The sequence below is a fragment of the Acomys minous genome (assembly GCF_964271855.1).
Source record: "Acomys minous genome assembly, chromosome: 5".
Lineage (NCBI taxonomy): Eukaryota > Metazoa > Chordata > Mammalia > Rodentia > Muridae > Acomys > Acomys minous.
In genome coordinates, this window is record NC_140494.1 from 42,938,430 (window position 1) to 42,955,410 (window position 16,981).

General features: G+C 40.6%; 1 protein-coding gene across 3 annotated transcripts in view; it reads right to left on the minus strand.

The window, feature by feature from the left end:
- DNAH5 (dynein axonemal heavy chain 5) overlaps positions 1-16,981 on the minus strand; it is a 279,963-nt gene that overhangs the window by 84,265 nt on the left and 178,717 nt on the right. For all 3 annotated transcript variants that reach the window (XM_084781257.1, XM_084781256.1, XM_084781258.1), the window contains 5 exons: positions 8,374-8,496; positions 7,609-7,822; positions 6,021-6,244; positions 3,378-3,576; positions 1,578-1,750 (listed from right to left, as the gene is read on the minus strand). In XM_084781257.1, the coding sequence (XP_084637383.1) occupies positions 1,578-1,750; positions 3,378-3,576; positions 6,021-6,244; positions 7,609-7,822; positions 8,374-8,496 (933 nt within the window). The remainder of the gene's footprint in view (positions 1-1,577; positions 1,751-3,377; positions 3,577-6,020; positions 6,245-7,608; positions 7,823-8,373; positions 8,497-16,981) is intronic.

A 16,981-nucleotide genomic window follows, 5' to 3' on the forward strand; every position in this document is an offset into this window, starting at 1 on the left:
CACACACACACACACACACACACACGCACAAAGATACATATATCACTTTGGGATGTCTATTGCTGTTGAAATATGACAAGCCCCCAACACTACAAGGAACAACAGGCCCACTCATCTGCTGTGAGGTGGCTTGGGTGCAAGGGTGATGCCCTCCAACCACTTGCTCCTTTCCACCTGAGGCAGTCAGGAGAGCTGGCTCAAGGTCCTGAGAGAGGGTGAGCTGGCCCGTCCCCTCACCAGCTGAAGCACTCTGAAGAGTGGACCTGCACCTCTCCAGAGCAACATAGTAGAGCTGACCTTAATGGTGAAGGCTCTAGTGAGCCACCTCCAAGGGTGTGAGAGATGGAGAGATGGAGAGCTGGCCTAGCCCTTTCCTGCAGGCTACAGCACTTGGGAGAGTGGGCCTGGTGCCTCAATTCAGCAACACAGCAGAGTTGGCTCTGGAGACCACAACACCCTGGGGGCATGAAAGCAGGAGAACCAACCCTACTTCCTGCTGATGGTGGCCTTGTATAGCCTAGCAGGAGCAGTGACAGAGACCTCACCCTGGTGGTGAGAATGCAGGGAAAGCCAGCAGGCTACCACCTATGCCCAGATCCAGGGCTTTGAGTTGGGCCACCCTAAAATCTACATCATCTGTGAAGTGTTAAAGGGTCAGTCCTGCTGATCCAAAGCTGTAGGGTCTCCATGACACAGGGCAACAGCAGGATAACCAATGAGGACCCAGTATGATGGTACAACAGAAGCCACAGACTTCGAACCAGACCAATGACTTATGGCAATAAACCTTTGCAAGTGAAGATATGTGAACATACTGTGGAGCATTCTGTGACACACTGCAGCTTCTACAATGACATATATTCTATGCCTTGTTTTAGTGTGTGTGTGTGTGTGTGTGTGTGAGAGAGAGAGAGAGAGAGAGACAGAGAGAGAGAGAGAGAGAGAGAGAGAGACAGAGAGAGAGAGAGACAGAGAGAGAGAGAGACAGAGACAGAGAGAGAGAGAGAGAGAGAGAGAGAGAGAGAGAGACAGAGACAGAGAGACAGAGAGACAGAGACAGAGACAGAGACAGAGAGACAGAGAGACCCCATTTCCTTCTCCTTCCAGCCCCAATGTTTTCCATTCTACTTTCACCTCTGTGAATGACCAAACTGAGTACCTGATGTGAGTGGAACACTGTGGTAATTTGCCCCACTTATCTCACTTGATGTCCTTTAGGCTTGGGCACTACTTTGAAGTACTACTCTTTACACAATGTAGAAATAAACAGAATTTATTCTTTAAATTCAAATAAACCACATTCCTTCTGGGTAGCAAAAACACTGAGCTAGAAGCTGAACATCAACACTGAATAAAATTCTCACATCGCACATTGCAAATATACATGCTCTTATTTTAAGCCTATAATGTGTGACATGTTGCATTCAGCTTAGAAAGTCAATTGGAATGCGACAGTGAGTTTACTTTTAAACTGAGTGCTCCCATAGGCAGAGAAAATGAAAAGGGGGGCTAATATTCTGGGTGAAGCCAAGTGTCCGTCATCTCTGACAAACTCCTTGGTGAGGTGGTTACTGTACCTTGACTATGTGGACCATTGCATCTGTGAAGAACACCATGTCCATGCCAGTGCCTCGGATGCTCTCATTATAGAGCTGCAGGAACATACTCAAGCGCTCTCTCAGCTGATTAAGGGATTGGATGGGCTCATAAAGCTTTGGCATTTCGGCATCAGCCTCCTCAGATGTTTCACCTTGGCAAAAAGCAATAAGTTTCTTCAAATCACTTAACTTGACTACTTCTGCCTAAATTAGCATCCTAGAAAGTGCTACAATGTAATATTAAGTAGCATTTTCATCAAAATACCATATTGTAAATTTTTAAGAAAACAGAAAGCAGGTAATAGTAGAAGTATTAGGATTTTAATAATCATAGGCAGATAGCTCTTTCATGGCTATAAAGAACCAGATTCGAATGATGAGTGTTTTTTTTTTTAATGAGAATTGACAATTAAATACTATGTCTTAAAGATCATACTACAGACATGAGTCTATTAGGTAAAATGGAAATCAAAACAAGTGGGTATTTAACATCAAAATCTTAAGAGAGGTAAAGAATTGTATGACTTTTTGGGAGGAACATGATGAAGAAACCCTCTCAGAAATGTTCGACTCGAGCTTCAAGAAATAAAGTATTTTGAAGTCACAGGCTATCAGATGTTTCCCTGGGGCCATTGCCCACACCCCAGATGGAGCAGTTGCACTTTGCTCCTTCAGTCATCCTTCTTTATTAGAGGATGTGAGATACAAATGAGTATAATGAAAAGGATAAATCTTAGCCATCGACTTTTAAATGGCCTTGCCATACTTTTGTAGATACTTGGCCTGATTTACAAGAAATCTTTCCAGCTGCAGAGGAAGCTGTGATGTCCTTCTGCAGTCGTCACTCAGACAAATTTTACCACCACCAATGAGAGGTGCTGTGGCCATTCCCAACCATTTAGAAAACATAACTACATTAGCTCAGAGTGCCCTATAGGTCACCGATGACCTTGGTTCCTCCTGCCTCTGTCTCCTAACTGCTGGGACAACAGGCCTGTGCCTATGCTCCCTATTTATGAAGCTTATGAAGTCTAAAGCTTTACGTGTTGTGGGGAAACACAGTGTGTATCAACTGAGCAGCATCCCCAGTGCCAACAGCCTTTTTAGAAATGAAAACTGACCAACAATCAGTTCTCAGTTTTAGAGGGGGGTCTTTTAATGAAGAATAATATTCATTTTAAAACCAGTCAGCTCTGATGTGAAAGTCAGGGCACTGTCTCTTTTCATAAGTAAAATTAACATATCTCCACTTTTTCGCGGAACCAATCACAAAATGCAGCCTGCTTATCACTGGTTTCTTCTAAGTTATATGCCTAGGGTTTCTCACAGAATTCAGATACCTGAATAAGAATAATTACTGCCATTTTTGCTGCCTTTTATTTGACAGTGACGATGGCCTGCGGCTTCCCACACATTCCACAGATAACACTTCAGTTTTTCACAGTGCCCATGATGTGATATTCACATTTCTGTCTACAAGGATGAAGACGGTGAGCTCCAAGAGATGCGGTCGTCGATACTCAACCCCTTCCCTCTGCCTCTAACAGACCACAGGTCTTGGGCATGGTCTTCCTTCCTGGCCACATAAAGGTCCTTCGCCTTTGAACTCCGTGGTTTTGCACTGACTCACTCCTCCTGTCCCTACTGAGGACCTACTTGTCCCGGGCATATTTTCTGCACAGGAACTTGAGGCTCGGTCAACTCACAAACGTCCTATCACTTGACGTCTCCTTAGATGGCACTTTTTAGAAAACTTCAAACTCCTGCTCAGTAGCTTACCTGTGGCTTCTGGTGCATCCCTCAAGAAATCCACAAAGTAAGCATCAACACCACAATCCACCACCGGTGTTTTCTCTTCACCAAACTCCTCCTCTACCAAACTGACTAAAGTCTTATCAAACCAGGTCACGTCCCTGGGCGTGCTGAAGCGGTCAGCTATCACGCGTTTACACTCATGTTTCCATAGCCTGAGCAGGTCCTGTGGGAGGCACAGTGAAACGCGTCATTAATTCTTCCTGTGCCCTCATTGAGATTTTAGGCTGAGACACCGTAGAGCCTCAACTGTCTGGCTTTCAGATACAAACTTTAAATACATAATATGCCCACATTTCAATTTGAATTTATCTTATTCGAGCATAAGAAAGGGAAATAGAATTTATTCTTTTGTGGTCTTAATTAAGAAGAAAATATCCCCCAGATTAAAAAAAAAATTTACCAGCTCAATCAACAAACTAACTGATGGTGTGTGAGAAGGTGTCCATTTGTTATTAAGCTGATTACAGTGTTTCCTTTCATGGGCCATTTATAGTGCAATGTACAGTATATCAGCAACTCTTATGTGTATGCAATAGAGATTTACAGAAAAGATATTTAATTAGAATAAATAAGAAAAATGTTTCAAAAATAAATCTGGTGTATCTGAATGAAAAAAAAAAATCATGCGCCAAAATTCACTGGTAGCTGGGGAAAGTTGATTAGACAACAGTCCTATTCCATTCTAAGAAAAATAGTATGTGACGAGTTGCATTATTCACTGGCTTCATTATTTATTTCTTGGTTTAAAATACTAACAGGCATTCCTTACCTTTCAAGTCAGGTTCCGTTTCTGATGGCAAAAAGCTATTTAGTTTCCAGAGTATAAAAGTTTCTGTTAAGGAAATGTTTACTATAGCATCGATTGCTAAAATTGTTTGCACTGACCAGAAGGGAGTGACCAGAATGAGAACTGAGGAAGAGCGGGTGAGAATCACAGTCCATAACTCCATCAGTTTACTAATAACACCTAGAGGGAAAACGCCACTTGAGAGCAGGCCAGACGGCTCAGAAAGTAAGGCTGTCTGCCATGCACGCTTGATGACTTCAGTTTGATCCCTGGAACCCACATCAAACTGGAGAGAACTTACTCCACAAAGTTGTCTTCTGACCGCCACATGGGTGCCATGACATGTACGTGTGCGTGCGCACATACACAATAATAATCCTTTTTTTTTTTTTTTTGGTTTTTCAAGACAGGATCTCTCTATGTTAGCCTAGGTTGCCCTGGATTCGCTCTATAAACCAGGCTGGCCTTGAACTCACACCTGCCTCTCCCTCCTGAGTGCTGGGATTAAAGACATGAGCCACCACACCCGGCTACTTTTTTAAAAAATCAATTTGAAATATTCACTACTGCTAAACTAAATGTCAGTTTTGTCATATGGATTATGAGCCTTCCCAAAATTTGTCTAGTTTGCAAAAGTTAGCTAGCTTGGCTGCGTATCAGAGAGAATCTGGAACAAGACAAAGGGATTCGAGAGTTAATACATACCATCCTCAGTGGGTATTTTGCTACTATTTCCACCCGCTGAGTGGTTTTGTAGCCAATAGTCCTGAAGCCACTTGTCGAAAGACATCCCCAGCTCCAGAACGGCCAGGAAAGAGGCCACCTGAGCACGCAGTCAGGCTTAGAAGGTAAAAGATATACAAGATTTTAACCTGCTCTGGTTTGAAGGGATTCTAACAACGTGGGAGCTGTCATATTCACGTGCATCCACAGTGCTTATTTTGTTTTATGTATTAAATGAATTGTCTACTCTGCTGCCTCTTTTCAATTGTAGCAGAATAAATAATTCTTTTACTTCGCCTAGCTACAAGGAAAAAATCATCAGTGATTAACAACAAAATGGTTTCTTTTCATTCTATCTGCTTATTTATAAACGTAATTTCATTTTTTTAAAGTTTAACAATGGAGTTCAAAGTATGCAGATTATTACAGAATGCAGCCAGTCATAATTGTGCCCATTACTTATGATGAAAATGGCATGTTATGAAAATAACAAAAACTAATGGTCCCTTCCATTGTAGCCTGTGATTAATATCAACTGCCAACTTGGCAGGCCCTGGGTCACCTAGAACACAAGCCCATGCCTCTGCTGAATTATCTAGATTTGGTTAGTTGAGACGGGGAGGCCTACCTTAATTGCAGGTAGCACCTATCCATGGCCAGAGATCCTGTGCTGAGGAAAAATGAGGAAGCTGAGTCCTGACTATGGATGCTATGCAAGAGGCTGCCTCATATGCCACAATGACCTGCCAACTAAGATAATCTATGCCTTCTGAGTAAGAGCCAAAATAAATCTTTTCTCATATAAATTGCTTTCATCAGGATATTTTATCACAAGAATGGGAAAAGAAACTGACATGTACTCCTTAGATAATGATTGTGTAAACTACTTCCTTAAATATAAATTAATTAAAATTGTAATTCAAGTTTTCTAATATGATATTTAGTTTTTCTCTTATTGATGCTAGCCAGGCACAGATAGAGAAATGAATTCTATGCAAAAAGATCCAATTTTTTTCAGACTTCACATAGAAAAACAAATTAACAAAAATTAGGATAAGAAAATAGCGACATGAGTTGATTTTATGTCTTACACTTACATCTGTGTCTTTGATGACCTCTGGAGTGATGTTCAACATGCCCTGCCAGATCCTGGAAAGGTCTCGAAGGTTAAATACATAGTGAAATTTTGCAGGAGTTGGGAGCATCTTCATCTTGGTCATCTGCCACAGGCGGCGTGTCAGGCCTACCAGCTTCATCACTGTGGCTTGCACTTCCTCGGAGAAGCCCCGCTGGGCACAGTAGTAGCCTGGACCAATCACACCTGGCAAGGTGGGGGGGATCGTTGCATTCTCACTAAGCCTGACTCAGGTCACAGGAGAAATGTGACCATGGAGAATTTGCACAAATATACAGATATATTTTAAAAGATGGTCACTTATTAAAGGCAATCACATAATTAATAGCCTGTTACTTTTTCAAATACTTGAAATTAGTTATAGATTTAAGTAAATCAGCATTCAAAGTATCAGAGTGTTGATGTAAAAATGCAGGCCAGGGGCTGGGGATAAGCTGCTCAGTGTAGAGCAATTGCCTAATGTGTGCAAAGTTCTAGCTTCTATCTCTAATAGAGTTAAATAGTAGTAGTAGTAAAGAAAACAAACACTACTGAAATTTTTAAATACACACTTAATATTATTAAATGAGTAAAAGTGATAAGTATATAAAATTGACATGAAGTGATAAAATATTTCCCTTAGACCTCAATAGTTCCCTCTTCTGTTGTTGACTTCCCATGCATTGTAAAATAATTTCTCTTATGCAAAACATTTTCCAGGCACCAAAGAATAATTAAAAGTGATAGTAGTCATTCCTTCTCATCTACTTTACTTTGCCCAAATTTAGATAATTCAAATGTCATTTGGTCTCTAAACCTTCCCCACTGCTGTGACTGAAGGCAGAGTGCCGTCATACTCTCCCAGCCTGGGGTGATAAGATGACATTTTATTCTGCCAGAAATTAATTAGGGTAATCTTAATGAGTTTTGTGTCAGTTGTGGTTTCAGAAATTGTAAATTAATACCTAACAGAGAGTTGTTCATAACTTCACACTCCTTTTTTTCTGCAAAGACGAATTCCAAAATCAGTAAAAATATTTTTCCATTACTCAAGTAAATATACTTGGCTATATATTAAGCTAGTAGCCCTTCAAATAAATTGTCCCTGAAGTACCACATATTTAATATATCAGTAACTGATTACTGATTAGTATTCTGTTGAGTACCCTGATGGTCATATGGGGGACTCTTATTCACTTGGCAAAACACTTGAGATTTCAGTTAATTAGAGTATCAGCCACATATTCTAATGAAGGAGTATATAAGCTGCCCATGTGAATGTGCATGCCATGTTTAACTTCATTACTTCAGAAGCTGGTAACAGCCACTTAAATGAAAATAATAATAATAATAATAATAACAACAACAACAACAACAATAATAATGATGCAGAAAATATGGATTAAACCATCTATCTCTAGAATATCTATAACTCATCACTGTAGGAAACAAAATAAAACAGTGTTAAGGCTGCGAACTCAAGAGCCTCTCACACTCTGTGTTGCCCTCTGGCTAGATACGTGCTGAGAGTGGGTGTCCCTCTTTTCCTTTGCCGGCTAATAACCATTTACCAAAGATCTTGTCCATGGAAGCATCTGAAGGCAAGGTACAGTTGAATATGGAGAACTGTCTCTTCAATCGCTGTGGAATGTCATTGCGTCCACCCCCAGGATGGATCATGGCTGCCAAGAACTGAATGTCCACAATGCTAGTAAACTCTCCAGGCTTCTCTAGGTTGTAGAATCCATTTTGTTCCATCAGCTGTCGGACGATCTCATTAGTAACCTAAGAAAAATAATTTTTAGAATTAAAATGCCATTTCTTAGACAAAGGGAAGGCTTGGTAGGTCAAGTGCTTGTGGGTCAAGTCCAGACACCCCAGCAGCCCTAAAAAAGCCAGGTGTGCTTGTGTACACTGCAGACCTGGGGTTGGTGGTAGAGACCAGCAAACCTTGGGGGCTCAGTGGCCAAATAGTCTAGCAAAGTGGTGAGGCCCAGGCTCAGAGAGACCTGTCTCCTGAGAGGTGGAGAATGGTAGAGAAAGCCACCTGGTAACAACCTCAGGCCTCACAACTACAGTCATAGGAGAGTGCATCTGCACACACACACACACACACACAGAGAGAGAGAGAGAGAGAGAGAGAGAGAGAGAGAGAGAGAGAGAGAGAGATCAACCAGACAGATGACAGACATGTTCCTAGACTTAATACCTTAAGTTTTTCTATAGAACAGAGTTTATTATAACCCAGAAACTGAAATTTTTTTTAAAAAGTATTCATTGAATAATAAATGAATCATAAATATGCAAAATGAAAATATACAGTAGGCTCAATGTACCTGATCACCCCATTCATTGATTACTGGCATATTCAAATCATCAATGAAGACCACCATTTTCTTCCCTGCGGGAGGACCATATGTTGTGCCCATGCGTTTATCCACATAGCTCTCAATTGTTTTCTGTTAAGCAAGAAGAACAGCAACAGAAACATCTGTGAAGACAGGATCAACTACTGCAAACAAACAACAAACAAAACTAGACCTTTTCAAAAGGCAGGAGTTGCTTATGAAAAGCCAAAATATCCCCCTCAATTCTGGCAAGCTAGTAAGTGCCTAAATTGTTTTGTATGATATTTATAAGCTTTAAAATCCGATTTTGTTTACCATTTAATAAAGTCCCTAATCAATGTAAACCCTGAGTAGATGATGCTTATCTCTTTGTTTATGAAGATTTATTTTCATTTCCTGGTGCCTCTACCAACGACTCCTAACTTAAATCCTGTCAAAGTTTTGTCACAGTCATAGATATTGTTAAACAGGCCTATTGTCTAATGAGCTTCTCAGGCCCATAGTGTGAGCTGTACAGTTATACAGCCTGCATTTGTGTCAGGCTGCTACAATGCCAGTCGGGTCCAGTAGCCCGATATGATCCAGATATCCTGCTGTGGGGCAGATACAACCCCAGTGAGTCCTCATCCCCCAAAACAACATGAAGACCAAAGCCTGCTGTCTCCCTCACTCTACACTGGTCAGTGGCAGGAGAACAGGCCATACTGTGGTCCTCAAAACCAAAGCAGTGTCAAACAAACAAACAAACAAAAAACACTAAACCTTTTAAAAATCTTTGAAGGAGTGGATAAAGTGTAAAAGATCTCAAACTCGTTTTTTATTTATTCTTTGAGAATACTTTTTTATTCTTATCATATTGTTATTTTTATCATATTCTCTCCTAACCCCCAACTCCCTCCAGATTCCCCTCTCTGCCTCCCCAAGATTATGTTCTTTCTCTGTCTTAAGAAGAATCTCAGACTCTTGACAATGACAATACATTTCTTTCCATAGCGGTCCACAGTGGCTTGGAAATAAACCATCAAAATCCCTAGTTTGTCTTCAGTGATCGGGTCTTTGCCTTTATCGTAGGTCTTCATAGGAAACAAACTATAGCAATAGTTATTTATGTTTTTCTGTCATAGCTTATTTTGCATTGCTATTAATAAATACCAATTGCACTTAAGATAAAATAAGTGTATAGACCAAGTAACTAAAATTCAGCATCCAAAAACGAACAAGAAATTTGAGGTTCTCCAACTCTACGAGCTCAGAATTCTAAAGTCTTCGAGTCATTGCTACAACTGTAGGGTCTATGATTTTAAATCATGTTACAATCCTGGTGCCTCTACCAATTATTCCTAACTTCAAACATGTCAAAGATTTGTCACAGTCATAAGTATTGTTAAACAGGCCTATTGCACTAGGAGTGAAGGTATACAGAAATTGAAATGATCTCTCCTACCCAAAAATGTATTCTTATACTATGTAAAGAGTAAACCAGTTAAAATTATTTTTATAACTAATATATAACTATAAGATGCACTAAAATATAAGGAAATATATACTGGCCTCTAGAAATCTTCAGATTAATTGCAAATTGTAATCTTCTATTATAACTTTAATAAGCAGTAGGAAAAGATGTGAAAATGTTTTCGTTTCAGTAAAAATACATGTAAATATATCACAACTCATTCAATTATAAAACAAATCTCTCTTGAAATTATATAATAGATAAGAGAATTTCCTATTCCCCTGAAATAAAAGCATGCTGTTTAATGTACTAGGCTAAATATAGCTCTGCTTTTCAATGAATTTAAATTCATAAGCCAATTAATAACCTCCCAACAAGCCCCTATGGCAAACCAGAGCTTCCCAGACATCCTATGTCTATTAATGAGAACTCTTTGTCATGTGAAGATTTTTATGTTTTATGATACCATCCAGGAGCTAAAAATCCATAGGTGAGATAATTAGAATAATACAGAGTAAGACCCACATACTTGCACTTTATCCCTCATCATATGACCCTAATTTCTTTTAGATGGCAGGAAATGATAAATGCATTAGATATCACAAAAATAGCTATGCTGACAAAAACAGAAAGAGGAGATGAAACAGCTTGTAAATGTGTGCCTATTTTATTACGGTTTTCAAGCTTCCTCCCACTGTAAAATTTTCTAATGAATTTCTCAGTTAGAAGAAAAAACTTGATCCTAAACTAGAGTCAACAACTAACTAACGAGCTGTGGAGGAAGAACCAATGCTTCAATGCTTGTCATGCATGCATGAGGACCTGAGTGTGCTTGTATTCTCAGTACTGAAGAGGAAGGGACAGGCAGGTGCCTGGAGATTCCTGGATAGCCACTCTTTCTTATTTGGTGAGCTACAGATCTGTGAGACACCCTGTTTCAACATGCAAGGTGGATGCCCACGGAGGAGCAAGAGCAATGGTTGTCTTCTAACCTCCACATATAGTCCACATAGGTGCACATACAACCCCTCACACATGTACACCTGAACACACATACAAATACAGATAAATAACTAACTGCACTGCACTTCCCCCACTTGTGTGTCCCACAGCATCATGAATATCAACATATAAGTCCAAGTAGACGTGTTCTATTATTTGGTTGCCATCTGTTCCCAACTCTAGAATGAAATGGTCCATGCATCTTACCTATAATACTCCTCATTGTATCTTCAGCATCTAGAAAATTATCAGAGATCATGTACATTTGATACATTGGTAAAGAAATGCAGGTGAGATTGGGTGTGTTCAGGTAGCTCAGACCTGTAGAGAGTGAAGGGCAGGAGGACAGAAGGGCTGCAGAGAAATGAAAAACTATGGGCAAGGGCATCTCAGTGAGAAACTGGAGGCCTAAGTCAGGATAGGCTTCTGGGAGGATATGAGGGGACCCTAGCTTGGGCCTTGGAGACTGAAGAGGGCAAGACTCCTAGCGGAGGGAGGAGAACAGAACACCCACCGACAAAAAATTCAACCCAAAATTTACCCAGCCTACAAGATGTACAGAGATAAAGACAGAGCAAATAGAGCAGAGATTGGGGGAATGTCCAACCAGTGGCTGGCCCAACCCATGACCCATCCCATGGAAGAGAGGCAACCCCTGACACTATTAACGGTGCTCTTGCTCTGCTTGCAAACAGGAACCTAGCAGAGCTGTTCTCTGAGCGGCTTCAACCAGCAGCACCTTGAAACTGATGCTGGGACTCACATCGAAACATTGGGCGAAGCGCAGGGAGCCTTGTGGAAAAGTGGGGGAGGACAAAAGGAACTAGAGGCGACAAGAGCTCCACAAGAAGATCAACAGAGCCAACTAACCTGGGCCCAGAGGCTTGCAGAGGCCAAAGCACCAACCGAGGACCATGTACCAACTGGAACTAGACCCCTCGCACAGATGTAGCCTATGGGCAGCTCAGGTTTCATGTAGACCCTCTAGTAAGGGAAACAGGGCTGTCTCTGACATGGACTCTGATGCCTACTTTGATCACTTCTGCCTGGCAGGACTGCCTTGCCAGGCCACGGGGGAAGAGGACGCATTCAATCTTAATATGACTTGACGAGCTGCAGTGGGTGGGTAGGGGTGGGGCTCCCCTTTTCTGAGGAATAGAGGAGGGAGGAGGAGGGAAGAGGGAGGGAGGATGGGAGAAGGAGGAGAGGAGAATGGGGACTACGACCAGGATGTAAAGCGAATAAACAAATTAATTAACTTTTAAAGAGAAATTCAGGAGTCACAGAACCATGTTTGATATCACCCTGTATCCTTCAACAACATGCATTTGACAGACCAAAGTAACTCCATTTTGCTTAACATTCCCATATCTGTATTTGGGTGACCTACTCCTGAACTCCAGATCTAGAAAAACCCATAGATGATACACTTGGCGCAGAGATATAAAATAACCAATTAGCTGGAAAACAAGAAAGTACTAAAATTCCAGACATTCCCCCCAGATCTCCCAAAAGTTATTCCTTAGAAGCTAATTTTTCATGGTCTGATACCAAACTTGTACCCGACAGATACCAGTTAGCTCAAAGGACAATCAATAGGATGCTTGCCAAGCTACAAAACCGCTTACCTGCTTTCTTTCTTACTATAATCGACAAAAGTTCAATCTTGTACTCAGGGATCATACATGATCATACATGACGCTGGTGATAGTGTGGGCCACATGATAGTGTGGGCCTAGGTGATAGTGTGGGCCCAGGTGATAATGTGGGCCCAGGTGATAGTGTGGGCCCAGCTTAAGCTGAAAATGAAAGACCCTTGTATGTTTGCATCTGTACCAGCTCCTAGTGTTCACTGGGGTTTCATTAAAACCCAGCACAACACATTCAACTGACCATAAATTCTGTCTAACTACATGACGAGTGAATCCAAGTGTTCTATTTCACTCTCACTTCTGCATCTTGGCCCAGTCCAACCTCCCTCCTGAGTAGTTACTGTACCTGTCACTGTCACATATCTTTTAAGGCAATGACCAATCTTTTCTATCTTGCTCTCAGATCTATAGTCAGGATAACCTTTCTAAACAGTGGCATAACCCTGCCCATTACTCCAAGGGATTCCCATAAGTAACTACAGGAAACTGCCTGATGCTAGCTGTTTTCCCTAGAAAAATCCTCCTCAGTCTCTGAACTTAGATAACAATACCTTTATATTATATATAACTATATTATAATATATAACATAATATGTAATATTATAAATCTGAATGCAGATAGTAATAAAATGTTCACTATTAGTTGGTGCACATCCTATAGGCCAGTTTATAGTGCTCATTAAGGAGACCTTATTCACATAACCCTAGAGATATGACCCAAAACATCTCCCAGGATGCCTTGTGATAGCCAACATGCCTTGTGAAAACATTTTTCTTAGATGTATAATCTTCCATAAATGTTACTTTCTTAACCTAGCTATTGATTTGTAAAAATCTTAAATCTCTACCAGAAGACTGGATGATTCTTTGATAACCAATGCAATAACCTTACTCTGAAATTAAGGTTGTAATCACCACAATTTCACCAAATAATCTGTAGGCTCTAAGCACAATTCTGATTTTATTGTTTGTCTATGAAACAGAAATATCAACATTTTCTCCAGGCAGAGCAGTGACTTTCAAGTAGTTAAAACTAGGTCATTAGAAAACCAAGTAGGTTTAGGAATGGAGTGAGGAGGTTTCTCAGTCTTTCATCTAAAATAAGATGTCATGGGCTCAGAGCAGTTGAGTGTTCTGAATTGACTTCTCAGTAAACAATTCACTCCTCATAATTCTTAAATATCATTGAAACAGAGTTAATTCCTCTCATACACAGAGACACAAAATACCCAGTTCTTTCAGCACATTCATCTGTGTAGATTTTCCTACCATAATTACACCTCTATGCTGTGATTCCCAGCCCTTATATCATAAGCAGTACTTATCACATCAGCCCAACTTGCCATTAAAGATATCGCCTTTAATCCCAGCACTCGGGAGGCAGAGGCAGGTGGATCGCTGTGAGTTCAGGGCCAGCCTGGTCTACAAAGTGAGTCCAGGATGGCCAAGGCTACACAGAGAAACCCTGTCTCGAAAAACCAAAAAAAAAAAAAAAAAGATATGTCTGCTTCTCTAACCAGAAAAAAAAAAAAAAGGAAGCAGCTTATTCTGGAGGATGGATGGATTGTTCATTGATAGTTCTGGGAATAGCCACTCATTCATACAACCGGTCCTATGAATGAGACACAGTGCAAATCTGCATAATTTGCAAGGCTTTGTGTAACAGCTCTCCCTGGGCCTAGAGTCATAAAAGAGAAGGTTAAACGACTGCCTCTCTCACTTATCACCTTTGTGGCTCCATCTGTCTCTTACTGTTTCTAAGCCATAGCCCAGAATCAGTATGCAATACACACTACAGAGAGCTAAACACAAGTGATATATGAAAATGCAATCAAAAGTTTAAAGTTTTTGTAAAAATATAAAAGTGCTTTTATTATTTCCATGTGAATGGCATTTAAGTAGTTAAGCCATTTTTTCATGAATATTACATACAATTAAATTGAAATATAAATTTACTTGACTTTGATTCCATCTATGTGACACATATCTAAAATATGAAAGTTAAGAGGTTTTGCTGTTTGTTTAAGAATCTACAGCCCAAATGATATAGAATCTTCCCTCTTTGTTGTAAATTATTGAAAACGTTCTTATATTAGGAAAGTTTAAAAGGCCAACGAGGGTTATACAATGAGACGCTGTGGCAAATCAAAGGAAGGAAGATAGATGATAGACAGACAGACAGATGTATGCAATGTTCCATTGGGGGATTTAAAATATAAAATCTGATATTAGAACTGACAGGGAAATATAAAAATGCCTTAACTAAAAGTTAGAAATAAGATAGGTACATTATTGGCAAATCAGTTGTGAGTGTTAAGGTGGAGAAAGAAAATCCACGGGAAGGAAGCCGGAGGGCGCACAGCAGAGGAACGAACGGACCTGGCTTTTGTGGGGCACATGAGCCTTGCCACAGGGCAACCAACCAGGAGCAAGAGTGAGGTCGAGACCTGTCCAAACTCAGAAAATCTCCTCCTCTTGAGACTGGCAGGATTAACAATCGCTCCCTCCCTGTTTTGGGCCTGCATGCCCCAGTGCCTGCATCCTGGCGACCCCCACCTCTGCCACCCTCAAGGTAGGCACATAGCCTGGCGGCCAAGTTTCAGGTTGAAATTTCCTATCTCCTCTTGAGGACATGCCTAGCTACACCTGAAATTCCTCTTCATGCAAATGAAGCATTCCCAGCACCTCAGCCAACAGCCAATGGCGTTCACTTACCCCGAAAACTCCTACCCACTTCCTCGAGGTTTCAAGCCAATAAAGGGTATCTGAAAGCCCCCTCAGAGAGAGCCGTTTCTCCCGCACTCACCGCGGACCCCCTTCCCCATCCCCCCACCCCCACGCCCCCACCCCACCCCCACCCCCCGCTAAGCTTCATTCCTTCTAGCACAGTGCACAGGCTGGCAGGCTTTCGGCTTACACTTTGCTACCAAGCAATGAACAGTTAGGATAAATAGTATAAACGAAACCCGACTTATCCGGAGTGTTTGAGCATGCGTTAAGAGTCTCATCTGGAAACGAGTATCATGTTACTCTGAAAAGCTAAAAGAATTCTCTACACAGGAGAGAAGACTGTAGGAAGAAAAAAAAATGAGTCTGAAGGGGCTTGAAGACCCCAACTCCATATTCACCAAAGCAACCCATGCTTTCATGGCCTATAGCTATGGTTCTGATGCCAGAAAGGATGTACAATGTGCTGCCAGGCTCTACGGCTATCATTTTTGAAGTAACAATTTATGAATAGAACTTAATTGTTATATTCAAAAGACATTAAGATAATTTTTAAAGGAGATAAAGCTTTTTAGAGTTTCTCTTCATTTTCATTTTCTTCTTTTCACATCTTTAGATTATTTACATCACAAAGATATAAATCAATAATTTTCAAAATTAGAGAAAATAATTTTATTTTTAAAAATAAAATAGGAGAAAAACAGACCCATTTTAGGTTATGAGAAAAAAATGGGTCATTTATCTTCAAAAAAAAGTAAATTCTCTTGGCTAAAATATAATTTGGGCTGACTATGAATTTTTTATCCAAACTAGACACCTTGGATAGCCTTAGGAGACATGATTAATTATTAATGAGAGACAGTGAGTGTAAACCTGAGTGTCCCAAGCAACCAGGAACATATAAACCTCCCACTGATACAAGATGCTGACACAGCCAGAACCATCATGAAGCAGCCTAGCCGGAGCAATGTGCTCGGTTTGACTGTGCGGTATCATGTTAACAGACAAGATGTGGGCGACATCTACTTTCTAATCTACAGTTTCCATTTGCTTGGGATCCACATACGTGGAAAACTAAGAGACAAATGTCCTCCACTCCATCGGCTCTGTTTGGTAAGAATGACTGGAAATCATCGTGAGGAAGTTAATGACAGGAGTTTGGCTGCTTGAAAGCTTTCTCAAACAAGTGAGTCAAGCTTGATGCGCAGCAGTGACACTCCACAGGCAAGTGGCCCAGGCAAGAAGCCAAGTAAGTGGTGTTTCTGGGCTGGAGAATAAACCGTGGCATAATGAAATAACAACAAAGCACAGGACGAGGCTTCCTGCCCTTGAACACTGAGAACCTTGACATCCCGGTGGATACTTGCCAGACCCCTGTATCCATCTCTAACAGTGATTCCCCAGTCATACCGAAAGCCAAAGATGTACTCAAGTCTCAAGAACACTGACTAGGTAGATAATTACTCTCTGTGGTAAAAAGAAAAAAATCACACTTAGATTTTTTTAAAAAATATTCACTGTCAAGTAAGGCTATAATTATAACCTTTAAAGAGAAATGTCCTTCTAAAGTAAAACTAATGAAAATTATTTAAATATGATGCAGCATCAATAGCATATGTGTCTGGTGGTAGCGTGTGTGTGTGTGTGTGTGTGTGTGTGTGTGTGTGTGTGTGTGTGTGTGTTTAAAGATATAAAAGTATAGATATATGTCCATTACCAGCCTAGGATAATTTAATTATCTATCCTACACAAAAAAATAAAA